At 45.0% G+C, this 14,124-nt stretch overlaps 1 protein-coding gene across 4 annotated transcripts in view; it reads left to right on the plus strand.

The window, feature by feature from the left end:
• Positions 1-3,724, plus strand: part of HCFC1 (host cell factor C1) — a 432,893-nt gene extending 429,169 nt beyond the window's left edge. For all 4 annotated transcript variants that reach the window (XM_033922407.1, XM_033922394.1, XM_033922424.1 and 1 more), the window contains one exon: positions 789-3,724. In XM_033922407.1, the coding sequence (XP_033778298.1) occupies positions 789-828 (40 nt within the window). In that variant the 3' untranslated portion in view covers positions 829-3,724. The remainder of the gene's footprint in view (positions 1-788) is intronic.
• The last annotated feature ends 10,400 nt before the right edge of the window (positions 3,725-14,124 follow it).

Below are 14,124 nucleotides of genomic sequence, written 5' to 3' on the forward strand. Positions count from 1 at the left end.
AAAGATTAGAAGAGCCTTTTTTAAAACTGTTTTTACACATACCATTCTAAAATCTAAGAACAGCAGGAACAACAAAGCATATATCTTTATAACACAATCCCTGTTTGAATGCTGCAAATAACATTTCCAAACCCACACATATAAGTACTCAATCTGGGGCCCCATACACACCTTACACAATACAATCCTACATAACTATTATAAGAAGGAAATATCAAATAAGCAAGGCTTTTATCTTTAAAAAAGAGGAAGTGACAGAGAACAAAGACAGGAAACCTAAGCTCAGCTAACATATCCAGAGCTAAGAACAGGGCAAGAAGTCTTTTGGTTGAAAGGCAAAGTTTTAGATTTCAGCCTCTGTAAATCTTAGTTATATTACAAGATCTTATATTTGATTCAGCTTTTATTACCTGAATTCCATTAATGGCCCAGCAAGGACTTGCATTTTTTTTTATTTTTCACCCTCATTGCTCATTCACAGTTTCTTTTACCATCTGCTTGCTACACAAACCTTCTTACATATAAAAAGGTCTATATTTTATTTGTTTGCACATACATACAAACAAATTGCTTCCTACACACCCTCCAGGTTTGCCATACCCTGCTATTTGAGCTACAGTGCCAAATCTTCATAGCCCAATATAAGCAATCAGAATAAAAGAGATTTAATGTGAATCGGTTTATTTTGGATCGTTGGAGAAATGTTTTCTTAAAATAGCACAAAATCTACTACTGTTCTAAATAACTTTAAAAGTATATTTTTTAATTATCCTTCTCTTCCTTGTTAGGAAATCTGCTCCAAAGAAGTCCAAATCTGACAACCAGTGATTAAACAGCTTCACTTATTGGGTCTGTCCCTTATTCACGCTGGCACACAGAAAGCGAGAAAAGAAATGAGATGAAAGCTTCCATCTTTTGTACTTGCTGAAGATGTAACTTGTGTGTGTACCCTCTCTTGCCCAAAGTTCACATGTCAGGATGGGACACCAGCTCTCCACTTCCCTGTCTACTGGGAGCAAAATCAAGAACTGGCCGTCAGCTCTGAGGCCCTCGGTTACCTGCTGTTTGTGTTTTTGTTTGGGAGAAAAAAGCCCAAAACAAACAAAACACTTAAAACAGAAGCACACCTTTACCTGTGTGAAGAAAGTTGAAAGTACATGTCTAGGAAGGGAAAGATGGGATAAGAGGTCTGGATTTGTTTATCAAGACAAAGGTGCACAAACATTTTTTAAAATAATAAAAACAATGTGCCAGTTTCAGGGACATGGGAGAGGCAGCCTGGAACTTTTCTAGCCTGTATAAAGAGACCCTTGCACCAATGGTGGCCTGTCTGTGTGCTTACAGCAACATGTCAAGCCCAAGCATTCATATGTGTGGGACAAAGCTTTCTGGATTTTTTTTCTTTTGCAATTTATAAAGGAAAACTTTTTTTTTTCCTTATGGTTCAAGATTCTGAAAGCACTTGGAGATTGATTGGGAAGGGAGGATATGCAGTATATTCCCTTTCCCATCCTCCTCCTGTGGTTCCCTTTCTCCCCTCCAGTATCCAGCCTTTTGTGCAGAGACCAGATTTCATCTGTCCCCATAGATTTGTAAATGTGTTCTTTTTAAAACAAAACTTTATAGCCCCCATATATATATATATATAATGTTACAAAACACAGTCTGTATTTTTATTATTTTGTGACTGCATGGTTATTTTGGGATCCTTCCTCTCAAGAGAAGAAAAATGTAGAAAGTTATTTCTTCGTGGACTAAGTTTGCAAGTCATGGAAGATGCCACTGGTGGCCTGAGTGTTGGCATCCATGTTGATCAAGGCAAGAAAGTTTAAAAAGAAACACATGAAGCAAGTAGTCGTAAAAAGATTATTTCATGTGCAAACTGGCTAAATGTGTACTTTCCTGTGTGGGTGGATGGTGTGATCTGGCAGCAGTGGGAAAAGCACTAGAAAGTATGAATGGAAAATAAGTATGAGTGGATGGGTAGGGAAAGAAAACTCTCTAACCATTTTTTATAAATCCCAGTTCTGCTTTTTTTTTTTTTTTTTTTTTGTTCATTTGAATGAAGTATGTTTTTTGTATTTACAACTTTGGTTGTGTGGCTTTTTAATTTTATATATATATTTTTTTTAATAGTTTGAGAAGGCTTTTTTCTATCATGGTAATGATCAGCAAAGGTTCACTGGATCATTTAGTTCTAAGAGTGAACAGAGTGGTGATAGTGGAAGGGGCTCATAGCGCCAGTTCCAGGTGCTAGCATAACATTTTGAAGCTATCCCCTTCCTGTAATAGCAGGTACTGCACTGTTGTAAGACTACAGATGGTACCTTTTCCTTTCCTAAGCCTGTGACAAAGAATTTTGATTTTAGTACTTAAAAGAAAATTCATTGCCTTTTGTGTGGGATGCCTTTTCTCCATTTGTGTGGTGTGGCTGAGGCCTGAGAATATGCTCCTTGCAGGCCCCATGCATGATGGGAAAAGACTCTTCAGTGTTACATGTCATCTAAAATCTGTTCTATGTGATCTCACACTGGGGGGAGGGGTACTCTTCCCCTAAGTCAGTGGCAACAACATAACCCTTTCTGTACATATATATAAATATATATATATATATATATAGAGAGAGAGAGAGAGAGAAAGAGCTATAACCACACACACACATGTATACATAGTTTCAAGTGAATCATCCATGTAGGATATTTTTTTTTTTGTATAAGCCTTTTTAAAAATCAAAATAGCTGTGGGAACCTTTCTCAAGCCAAAAAAAAGTACACTAGCTCAAGGCATGTGGAAAACTATTTTTTGTAATAAAATTAAAAGAAACAAAAAAAATCCCATCCCATTTGGTTTTGAAGCATTAGTTTGGTTCATCTGTCCTGATATTTAAGCTTCTTGTGCTTGTGTATGAGGTCCACTTGTCCTCTTTTGGGATTAATGCTGTGGGTTCTACAGGCAGGTTAGATGTCTGTATTAGACCACAGATAGCCAGAATGGGAGTCTTTAAGTACCTCAGTGCTTGCTAGCCCAGGGTCTTAGGCCGTTGTTTGCACAAAGATGGATGTCTGCAATGTTTTAAAAAAAAAAAAAAAAAAAGGGATTTCGCTGTTTCTCAGCGCATCCTAGGTAGATACCCAACGGGGTGGCCTTTCTCTGCCAAAAGGGAAAGAGAAACTGAATCCAGCAGCCAGGCTACCGATTCTGTGAATCGTAGATGCATGGGAGGAGATGGGATGATAGAGGCTAGCAGAAATTAACATGCAAAGCTTTTGCTTTTTTTTGTAAAGAAACTTAGATACTAGAAAAAAAAAAAAAGAGGAGAAAACGATGGTGTGTGACCCTTTAGAAAGGGGTGATGCCCAAAAAATTACAATGTCAAAGGATCACAACTTTTGTGGTAGGCCCACTTGCCCAGTTTCTGGCTAGCCACTTGGGAAGGGAGCAGCTGTCACAAACTGTGTGCATGCAGCCACTTCCCAGATCTGTAATATAGTCCATTATGCTCTGTGTTCTATTTCAAGACCAGCTTTCCAAACCCCTCACCTATTGTTTTTAGCTTTTGGAAGGGGTGGGGGGGAAAGAAGGTGATTTGTTTTCCTTTGAGAAGAAGACCTATTACTTCTATTGTAGAGGAGTATTCCAGGTGATTTAATGATATAGTGCTGTCTGTCAGGGTTTTTTGTGCTATTTTGAAACAATTAAATGCATTTTTTGAAGAAAAAAAAAATCATGCACCCACAAATATTTTCTTTGCTGTCTTTTTATTTTAGTCTCCTTGGGGAGAGTGTTTGTCTTTTACTGCTGGTCCTCTATAGACAGATATGATCTGAAGATTCACTAACTTTCTGCAGACAAAAGGCACCGGGTTTGTTTGTTTTTTAAATTGTTATCTCCCTTTGCTGACTTCCTAGTCAAATTTGACACCTCATTTTCAATTGGGTTCCACCTACAACTGTTGACAAAATTAGAACAGGATGTGGACAGGAGGGGGGACATGTGCAGTGACTCCTGTTGTCTCTTATTGTCCATGTGAGACCAGTCCAGATAGGGTTGTGCCCCTGCCACCAGACAAGGTAAAAGCACAGCTGATTTCACTCCCTTTATGGAATCTAGTGGTAACTTGCAGTTCTTTATCATCCCTCCAGACTGGCACATAAACGGATGGGTTTACACTCTTCTGCCAGCAGGTGGAGACTGAGACACTGGCTTTTGGCTTCAGTACAAGTGGGCTGTGCAGTCCCTCTTACAATCAGTCTTTTTTCTCAGTCTCCAGCAGGTGGAATGGTCTGTTTGTGCAGTCTATGCTGAGGTTTTTTAAGGCCTGTTGGATCTGGTTAGTGAATCTTGTCCCTTTATCTGTCTGGACTGAACTTGGGTAACCCTCTTGGAGGTCCTACCGACCTCGGGAATGTCACACTCAGAAGGGTCAAGTTCCTCCCCCCACCTCCCCAGGTTTTTTTCTGAATATAGAGGAGCCTCAATTATACACCTTGCCACCACTGAATACAGTTTAGAGTGCCTGTGGGGTCTGCTTCATACAGCTAGTTGGCTGTGAGAAGAAATCAAAAAAGAGGAAATAAAAGACAAGAAATAAAAGGAGCTTTTGAGGGAGAAAAAAAGAGGCCTGAGGCCGTTGGTTTTACACGGCGTTATTGCGTGTGGGTTTTTGGTGTTTTCATTATGAGTGCTTCAAAAAAGCAGAAAAGGTTTGCTCTTTTTGGGCGTCGATCAGTTGAGGAGGCTGGCGGGTGCATGAAATGTTCCGTCTGCCTGGAGGTAGACCCTGCTTCGGGTGTCAGCGTGCCGGGTTCTGCATGCGCACATCGCTCGTCGGTGGGAGGAGCCGGTAAGCCCTGGGCTTCCCATGTCACCCACACCAGGTTTTCCTCAGCTGCAGCAGTCAGTCAGATTCGGTGTTGCATTCTGCCGGGGAGGCTGGGGATTCCTTTTCAACTGCAGGGGCTGGCATATTTTCTTTAGTGGCAGGGTCGCGTATGTTTTCTGCTGAGTTTAGCAATGTCCCTTCACTCAGTTTTGGCAGGAAGCACGTCTAATTTACCCATGGCCTCATGCGATCTTCCTCCTGTCTTGGAAAGGCAGGGGAACAGGTCTTAACATAAATGCTGTGTTGCCTCCGAGGTGTTTTTCCCTTGATTTGGTGTTGGCCCTGTTTAAGGCTTATTTACAAGTGGCTGGGGGTCCTGCTTTGGTGTTGGGGGTCTTGGGGTCATTTGGAGGGTTGTCCCTTCCACAACTGCCCCCGTTCAGTCTCCTGCCAGTCATCTTGGGACGAGGATTCTTTTATGGCTGATCAGTTTTTTCAAATGAGGAATGGGATCTTGGGGAGAATCTTACAGATCCATCAGGGGGGCCTGATTTTTTTGGATGGAGACTTTTTGGAGGCGCTGGTTGGCAAGGACTTATCTATTGTGCGCATATTTCAATGGGAAGAGTTGCAAGAGTTCATTCTTCAGGTGTCTTCAGTTTTATACTTTGAAGAGGAAGCTAAGGACCCCCTTCGTTTTGTGGACTCTCTCCTGAGAGGGATCTGGTCAGCATCCTGCTCTTTCCCTATGTATCAGGTTATTTGGGATGTAGTGCACACTCAGTGGAAAGTTCCAGACACGCCTTTTCATGTGGCACGGTTCATGTCAAGACTCTACCCTATGTCTGATGACAATAGAGCTACCTTTAAGACTCCTGTAGTTGATGCGGTGGTCTCTGCTATCGTGCACAAACATACCGTGCCAGTTCAAGGCGGTTCGGTCCTGAGAGACCCTCAGGACCGTAAAATGGAGGCTCTGCTTAAACAAAGTTTTGATGTTGCTGCCCTGGCTGTCCAGGCGGCAATTTGTGGCGGTCTGGTGGACTGGGCTTGTTTCTGGTGGTCTGAGCGAGTTCTTGACCGTGAGTCCACTGACTGGTCCTTAGTGGATCAGGAAGTGGCTAAGATTGAGCAAGGCACTTCTTATCTCTCTGATGCTATGTATGATCTTTTGTGTGCCTTGGCTAAGTCCATGGCTCTTGAAGTAGCTACCCGTCATACACTGTGGCTTAGGGGTTGGTTGGCGGATGCAGCATCTAAAACTAAGCACAGTAAGTTCCCCTTTTGGGACTCTCTTCTTTTTGGGGAGGAATTAGATAAGCTGGCTCAGGCTATGAGTGACTCTAAAGTGCCTCGGTTACAGGAGGACCTTGCCAGGCTTCACGAGGTGGTTCTGCCTGAAGATGTTTGCGTGACTTTCGGAGGGTGCAGCCTCTTTTCCTTTCAGAGGACATTTCTTTCAACGCATGCAGTCCTTTTGGGGGGGGCACATCAGAGGGGTTGTGACTCCTCCAGGGGCTCCTGTGCAGCCTGTCTGGTCCAATGACTCGTGGGTCCTTCCCCCAGTTCAAGTTAGAGCCCGGCGGCAGGAGTTAAACCGGGGGTGGATCGAGATCACAGATCAGTGGGTCCTGGAAGTGATTCGGGACAGTTATGCTCTGGAGTTTTCCTGACATTTACCAGATCTTCTCCTCCTTGTCAGATGACTTGGAAGAAGAGGGTTTTTCGGTAAACACTGCTCAGGTTGCTGGACCTCAAAGCGGTAGTCCCAGTACGCACTGGCAGGTACTCCAGTTACTTCATAGTGCCCAAGAAAGAGGGGTCTTTTCGGCCCATTTTGGATATCAAAGAAATCAACAAGTTCTCTCTTTTTGTATGGAAGCCCTAAAATCTGTACTTCTGGCAGTCCAGCCTGGGGAATTTGACTTCTCTCAACCTGACGGAGACCTCTCTGCATATTCTGATTCGGACCTCCCACCAATGATTCCTTCATTTTGTGATCTTGGGAGAACATTCAGTTTTGTGTGCTTCCCTTTGGTCTGGCCATGGCGCCACAGATCTACACCAAGAATATGGTGGTGGTGGCCTTGCACAAGGAGGGCATTGTAATACATCCCTATCTGGACGACTGGTTGATTCATGCAAAGTCGTTTCAGGAGAGCTCCTGGGTTACGACGCGAGTTGTGGAGTTTCTGCTGTCCCTGGGCTGGGTGGTCAACCTGTCCAAGAGCTGTTTGATTCCATCTCAGCACTTGGAGTATCTCAGCGTTCTGTTTGACACCAGTTTAGGGAGAGTGTTCCTTCTAGAAACCAGGGTACGCAAATTGCAGTCATGATTTGCTCCCTGTTGGTTTGTTGCTGCCCTTGGGCACAGGACTTTCTGCAGGTCTTGGGTAAACGGCAGCCTCCCTGGAAGTGGTCAGGTGGACTCAGGTTCACATGCACCCTCTTCAGTATGCGCATCTTCAGCGGTGGTCACCAGAGATTCACGTTCTGGACTACCCTGTTCTTTGCTGGAGGGCAAGTCAGTTCAAGTTCTCTCAGTGCCACAGCAGTGGCCTATGTCAATCATCAGGAGGGCACCAAGAGTCCTCCTGGGTGGAGGCTCCTCATCTGGACATCTTGGCCTCCCACATAGCCGGAGTGGACCGTATCCAGGTAGACTTTCTCAGTCGTCATGCTCTGGATCCTGGTGAGTGGTGTCTCAGACTGGAGGCCTTCAAGATGATTATTCAGTCCTGGGGTCGGCTGATCATGGACCTCCTGGCCATGAATATCAATGCCGAGGTTCTTCAGTCGGCGCAGGGATTGCCAGGCTGAGGAGCTAAACACTCTGGTACAGGCTTGGCTGACAACGGGCCTGCTATGTTTTTCCACTATGGCCTCTGGTAGGCAGAGTTCTTCAGATTGCTCAACACACAGGCCATGTAATCCTGGTGGTTCCGAATTGGCCCAGGCACCTGTGGTACACAGATCTAGTTCATCTGCTCATAGCCAATTCTCGCCCACTGCCCCTATCACCCAATCTACTGTCTCGGGGTCCCATTCAAATGTTCAATCCAGGTCCCTTTTGTCTTATGGTTTGGCTCTTCAAAGGGCTCACCTGAGGAAAAAGGGATAGTCTGTTAGGGTCTCTGAGACTTTCAACCTCCTGGGCCTATGTGCATGTTTGGCATCTCTTTGAGGAGTGATAACATAAGAACATAAGCAATGCCTCTGCTGGGTCAGACCTGAGGTCCATCGTGCCCAGTAGTCCGCTCACGCGGCGGCCCAACAGGTCCAGGACCTGTGCAGTAATCCTCTATCTATACCCCTTTATCCCCTTTTCCAGCAGGAAATTGTCCAAACCTTTCTTGAACCCCAGTACTGTACTCTGCCCTATTACGCCCTCTGGAAGCGCATTCCAGGTGTCCACCACACGTTGGGTAAAGAAGAACTTTCTAGCATTTGTTTTGAATCTGTCTCTCTTCAACTTTTTCAAATGCCATCTTGTTCTTTTATTTTTTGAAAGTTTGAAGAATCTGTCCCTCTCTTCTCTCTCTATGCCTTTCATGATCTTGTAAGTCTCTATCATATCCCCTCTAAGTCTCCTCTTCTCAAGGGAAAAGAGTCCCAGTTTTTCCAATCTCTCAGCGTATGAAAGGTTTTCCAAACCTTTTATCAGACATGTCGCTCTCCTCTGAGCTCTCTCAAGTATCGCTATATCCTTCGTAAGGTACGGCGACCAATATTGGACGCAGTACTCCAGATGCGGACGCACCATCGCCCGATACAATGGCAGGATAACTGCTTTCGTTCTGGTTATAATACCCTTTTTGATTATGCCTAGCATTCTATTTGCCTTCTTAGCGGCCGCTGCACACTGTGCCGTCGGCTTCATCGTCATGTCCACCATTACCCCCAAGTTCCTTTCTTGGGTACATTCATTCAATAATATCCCTCCCATCGTATAGTTGTACCTCGGGTTTCTGTTTCCCACATGTAATACTTTACATTTCTCAACGTTGAACTTTATCTGCCATCTCGTCGCCCATTCCCCTAGTTTGTTCAAGTCCCTTTGCAATTCTTCGCAGTCCTCTTTAATCCAAGTTTCACTAAATAGTTTGGTGTCGTTTGCAAATTTTATTCTTACTTCGTCCCTGCTTCTAGATCATTTATGAATATATTAAATAGCAGCGGCCCGAGCACCAAGCCATGCGGGACCCCACTCATGATCCTCTTCCAGTTCGAGTAGTGGCCCTTCACTCCTACCCTCTTTCTTACCCGCCAACCAATTTATGATCCATCTATGTACGTCTCCTTCCACCCCATGACTCTTCAGTTTCGGGAGTAGGCGCTCATGGGGCACCTTGTCAAAGGCTTTTTGGAAATCTAGATATATGATGTCTATGGGGTTTCCTTTGTCCATCCTTTTGTTAATTCCTTCGAAGAAGTGCAATAAGTTCGTTAGGCACAATCTCCCCTTGCAGAAACCATCTTGGCTGGTTATCAGAAGTTCGTTTCTTTCAAAATGTTCCTCGATGTTTTCTTTTATCAGTGCTTCCGCCATTTTCCTGGGAACTGAGGTCAGACTCACCGGTCTGTAGTTTCCCGGGTCACCTATTGATCCCTTTTTAAAGATGGGCGTAACGTTGCCTATCTTCCAGTCATCTGGGATCATGTCTGTTTTCAGGGATAGATTGCAAATTTGCTGCAGTAGTTCCGCTATCTCCTCTTTAATTCCTTCAGAACCCTTGGATGGATTCCGTCCAGACCCGGGGATTTGTCAGTTTTTAGTTTTTCTATCTGCCTGCGTACATCTTCAAGGCTCACTTCCATGGATGTTAATTTTTCTCCTTGATTTCCATTGAAGAATTGCTCAGGTTCCGGTATGTTGGATGTGTCTTTGTTTGTAAATACAGATGAAAAGTACACGTTAAATCTCTCTGCCACTTCTTTCTCCTCCTTCACCACTCCCTTCCTGCCTCCATCGTCCAGCGGTCCCATCCCCTCCCTAGCCGGTTGCTTCCCTTTAATATAACTAAAGAACGGTTTGAAATTTATCCCTTGCTTCTTCCCAGCCTTTTTTCCCCTTAGTATCTTCACGGGATACCTTCTTCCGAATCGTCGACGCTTGGTCGACTGTCGGCTTTCCCCTTCTTCTTAATTTAAAGCCTGTTCTATTCCTCTCTTGACGTTGTTTGCTAGAAGTCTAGTTCCCACCGCGCTCAGGTGCAGTCCATCTCTCTTGTAGAGCTTGCTCTTGCCCCAGAATGTTGTCCAGTTCCTCACGAAGTGGAATCCTTCTTCCTCACACCATTTCCTCATCCACGCATTAATTGATTGTAGCTCCTCCTGCCTTTTCACATCTGCCCTCGGTACCGGTAGGATCTCTGAGAACGCTATCTTCTGGGTCCTCATCTTCAGCTTCCTTCCTAGAATCTTGAACTGTTCTATCAGCGTGCTTCTTCTGTAGTCTCTCCTGCTGACATCATTCGTCCCGATGTGGATCATTACTGCAGTCTCTTCTGTCTCCTCTCCATCCAGGATCTTTCCAATTTTGTCCACGATGTCCTTGGTTCTCGCTCCTGGGAGGCAGGTCACCAGTCGATCCTCTCTCCCTCCTGCTATGTGACTGTCCACATGCCTCAGGATCGAGTCTCCCACTAGGATCGCTGACTGTCCCTTCTTCAATTTTCGCTTCAGTCTCAGGTCAATGTCCTCGGTGTGCTTCGCTCTTTCTTCTTCTGGGCATCGACTAGCCAATTTCTCCCCCTTGTGCAGTATTCCTCTGGGTGTCTTCTTTGAGGTCATCTGCTTCTTGTTCTCCCTTCCACATTGGTGTTGGTGTAATTTCTTCTTTCATCTATTCGTTCTCTTCCACCCTCCTGTATGCTTCCTCAATGAATTTCTCGAGTTCCCTGACTTCCTCCTCAGTGTGTCTCTCACTCATGAAGTCTTCAGCTGTCTTGATTGGGTCTTCCATGGTGTAAAGTCCTTCTAGCACCTGTATCTTGTCCTCTAGTTTCTTTACTTCCTTCGTGCTGCTTTGCCTCTCATCTTGGAGTTTCTGCAGGATGGTCTGGAATGCGGCCTTGCCTGGTGCTCTTAGGTGCAGATTGCCACATTGTCTTCCTTTCGTGGTCTCGTGCATGGTCAGAGGTTGGTCTCTTCTCCGGATGTGATTAGATTCCTGAGAGCTGCGAAATTGCTCCAACTGCCTGTTAGGCAGTCTGTTCCTGCCTGGGACCTCAATCTGGTTTTCTCCTTGCTTGTTCGTCCTCTGTTATGAGCCTCTCTGTTCCTGTACGTTGAAGGACCATACTATTAAGGCAGTCTTCCTGGTGGCCGTTACTTCTGCAAGACATGTGTCTGAACTGCAGGCTTTCTCTTGTAGACTGCCTTTCTTTTATTTAATGTGGTGTCTTCTTCGGCGGTGGTCACCAGAGATTCATGTTCTGGATTCTCCCATTCCTTGCTGGAGGGCAAGTCAGTTCGAGTTCTCTCAGACGGTGCCACAGCGGCGGCCTATGTCAATCATCAGGACAGCACCAAGAGTCTTCTAGTGGCACTGGAGACCTCCCTCCTCGTTTGTTCTCTCGGGAGCGGGTCGTGCTGTGGTCGGTTCCCTCCTTTCTGCCAAAGGTGGTTTCGCCTTTCCATGTCCTTGGTCCTCCCAGTCTTGGGTAGTCAGGAAGGCTCTTTAGAGCAGAGACAGTTGCACAAATTGGATGTCCATAGGGTCCTTCACTCTTATGTTCAGAGGACCCAGTAATTCCAGAAATTGGATTGTTTTTTTGTCATCTTGGTGGATCTTCGTAAGGGGGATGGTGCTTCCTAAGCTACCATTGCACGATGGATCAAGGAGGCTATCGCTTCGGCGTACCTTCTTCAAAAGAAGTCTGTTCCAGAATTTATCAAAGCTTATTCCACTCAGGGTCAAGTAGCTTCTTGAGCAGTGTCTTCTCTTGTACCTCAGGTGGAGATCTGTAAAGCTGTGTTTTACTCTTCATTCCTTTGTGCGGCACTACCATGTGGACGTTCAGGCACATCGAGATGCAGTGTTCAGTGAGCGCATTCTAGTGGCAGCCCTTTGGGGGTCCCACCATGATGGGTACTGCTTTGGTACGTCCCATCCATTTCTGTGCTGGTCTGGAGGGATTCTAAAGAAGGAGAAATTAGGTCCTCCCCTGCTAATTTTCTTTCTTTTAGTCCCTCCAGTCCAGCACAGAACCCCACCCTGTCGTGTTCTGTGTTTTTTTCGTGAGGAGTACATTTTTTTTCTGTGGATGTTGGTTGTTTGGGGAGTTATAAAAGTAGCGGCATTTGGTACAGCTGGTGAACTGTGGGATGTTTGGGGAAGGTTCTTGTTCTAAACAGTATCCAACTTGGGCTAGGCTTATTGGGGGGGTTCTCCATGCCTAGTGGATTTCTGCTTGGCTATTCATAAAGACTGATTGTAAGAGGGACTGCATAGCCCACTTGTACTGATGCCAAAAGTTAGTGTCTCAGTACTACCTGCTGGCAGAGGAGTGTAAACCCATCCGTTATGTGCTGGTGTGGAGGGACTAAAAGAAAATTAGCTGGTAAGGAACTAATTTCTCCTACAGCATTTCTTTGTTTCAGGAGATGGTGCAGCATTTATAAAAAGAGAGGTCCTGGGCCAGAGATCTTTTCACCCTGCTGATTCATCAGGCTCCCTATGCGTAGAGTCACACTGCTGCACTAAACAATCTGATTTTTGGTGATTCCAAAAGAGCTATTGATGCACAAAAAAGTTTGCATGCAAATGATTTGAGCAGAGGTTCGTCGTAACCCCTATCTGATCCTGCCAGTAAATCGCTATGAGAGTGACTCTTACAAATTTGAAGAGCCGGCAGGGAAAGCCCAAACAGGTGGGACAGGAAACCCTGAAGCAGCCTCCTGCCACTCAGCTGTTCATGGTAGGAAACCTTTCTTTTTTTTAATGGACACAGATGTCCGTGTGTTGCACTCACACAATATCTGTCTCAAAAAGAAAAAAGCTATCCCCTTTATGAACCAGCTGCCTACTCCCTCCTGCCACCAGATGCTCTCCCGAAACCACACACCCCCTGGTACCATTGTCAGAAGTCAAGAGCAGAAGAGAAGCTCGGTCTCTCCTACTTTGAGGCCTGCCAATCCAAAATAGTGGGCCTTCCCCTCCCCAATATATCATGTGATGGATGGGGAGGGGCCTAAGGCCCTGATTGGTTCTGACTCCTAAGACCCCTCTTAGGCAATCAGGGCCTTGGGTCCCTCCCCATGCATCATATGATGCACCAGGGAGGGGAAGGCCTGCCATTTTGGATTGGTGGGCCTCAAAGTAGGAGAGTCGGAGAGTGAGCTTCTCTTCTGCTCCTGACTTCTGACAAAAGGTATGGGGGGGTTTGAAGAATCATCTGGTGGAAGGAGGGAATGGGCATCCCTCCTTCCAATTTTTTCATGTGCGGGGGGGACCAGGGATTGACATGGCAGGAAGAAGTGGAAAACCACATACCATTGGAGCTTCGAAATTTGTGCAGTAGCTCCAAATGTTTCAATAGGAAAGTCAGCTGTTCTATCTCTTCAATATTATGTGATTGAATATGCTCTCCTCCTACCACCAGCAATTGAATGTGTAAAGGCCCTTGGAATGCTGCACATTACTTCCTCAAAGGCAGAGGCCTCTCAAAGGCAGTTCCATATGGATCTTGTTTTAATAATTTACTATCTACTACTGAAACTTTCCTTCCCCTTCATTGTGGTAGTTTTTATTTAAAAAAAAAATAATAATAAATCCTGTCAAGTGGCCCTCAACATATCTAAGCTATGAAAAGAGCTGCAGGAGTTTTGCTTTGGTTTGATGCACTAGTTGAGGCAAATGAGAGTGAGCCTCTGCAGTTAAGCTTCTGTAAAAAGCCACTTCACAGTTCTACATAGAAAGCACCCATTACTAGCTAAGCTCCAGGTTCATTATCAACCAGATTTAAAAGAGAAATTTATCTGCTATCATGAGTCCAGAAAGTTGCTGGGGCCTCCTTGTTGCCTCAGACTATCAAGAGAATTGGGATATCCTGCCACACAAATGGGTGACCTCATCCTTGGCTATTGTTGAATCTAAACTCTCCTAAAGACCAAGACAATGCCAATGGGGCCTCCTGAGCCATGTACAACCATTCCTGAACTTATAACTGTCTGTCACCTCTGTGTTTACAATCATCCATGCTCAATCAAATGTATCCCTGTGCTCTCAGAGAAAAAAGTTAAAAACTTAAAGAATAACGTTGAGACCAAAATCTCTAAACTAAACCTTAGGTTTGTAT

This window comes from Geotrypetes seraphini, chromosome 1 (assembly GCF_902459505.1).
Source record: "Geotrypetes seraphini chromosome 1, aGeoSer1.1, whole genome shotgun sequence".
In the NCBI taxonomy this organism is placed as follows: domain Eukaryota; kingdom Metazoa; phylum Chordata; class Amphibia; order Gymnophiona; family Dermophiidae; genus Geotrypetes; species Geotrypetes seraphini.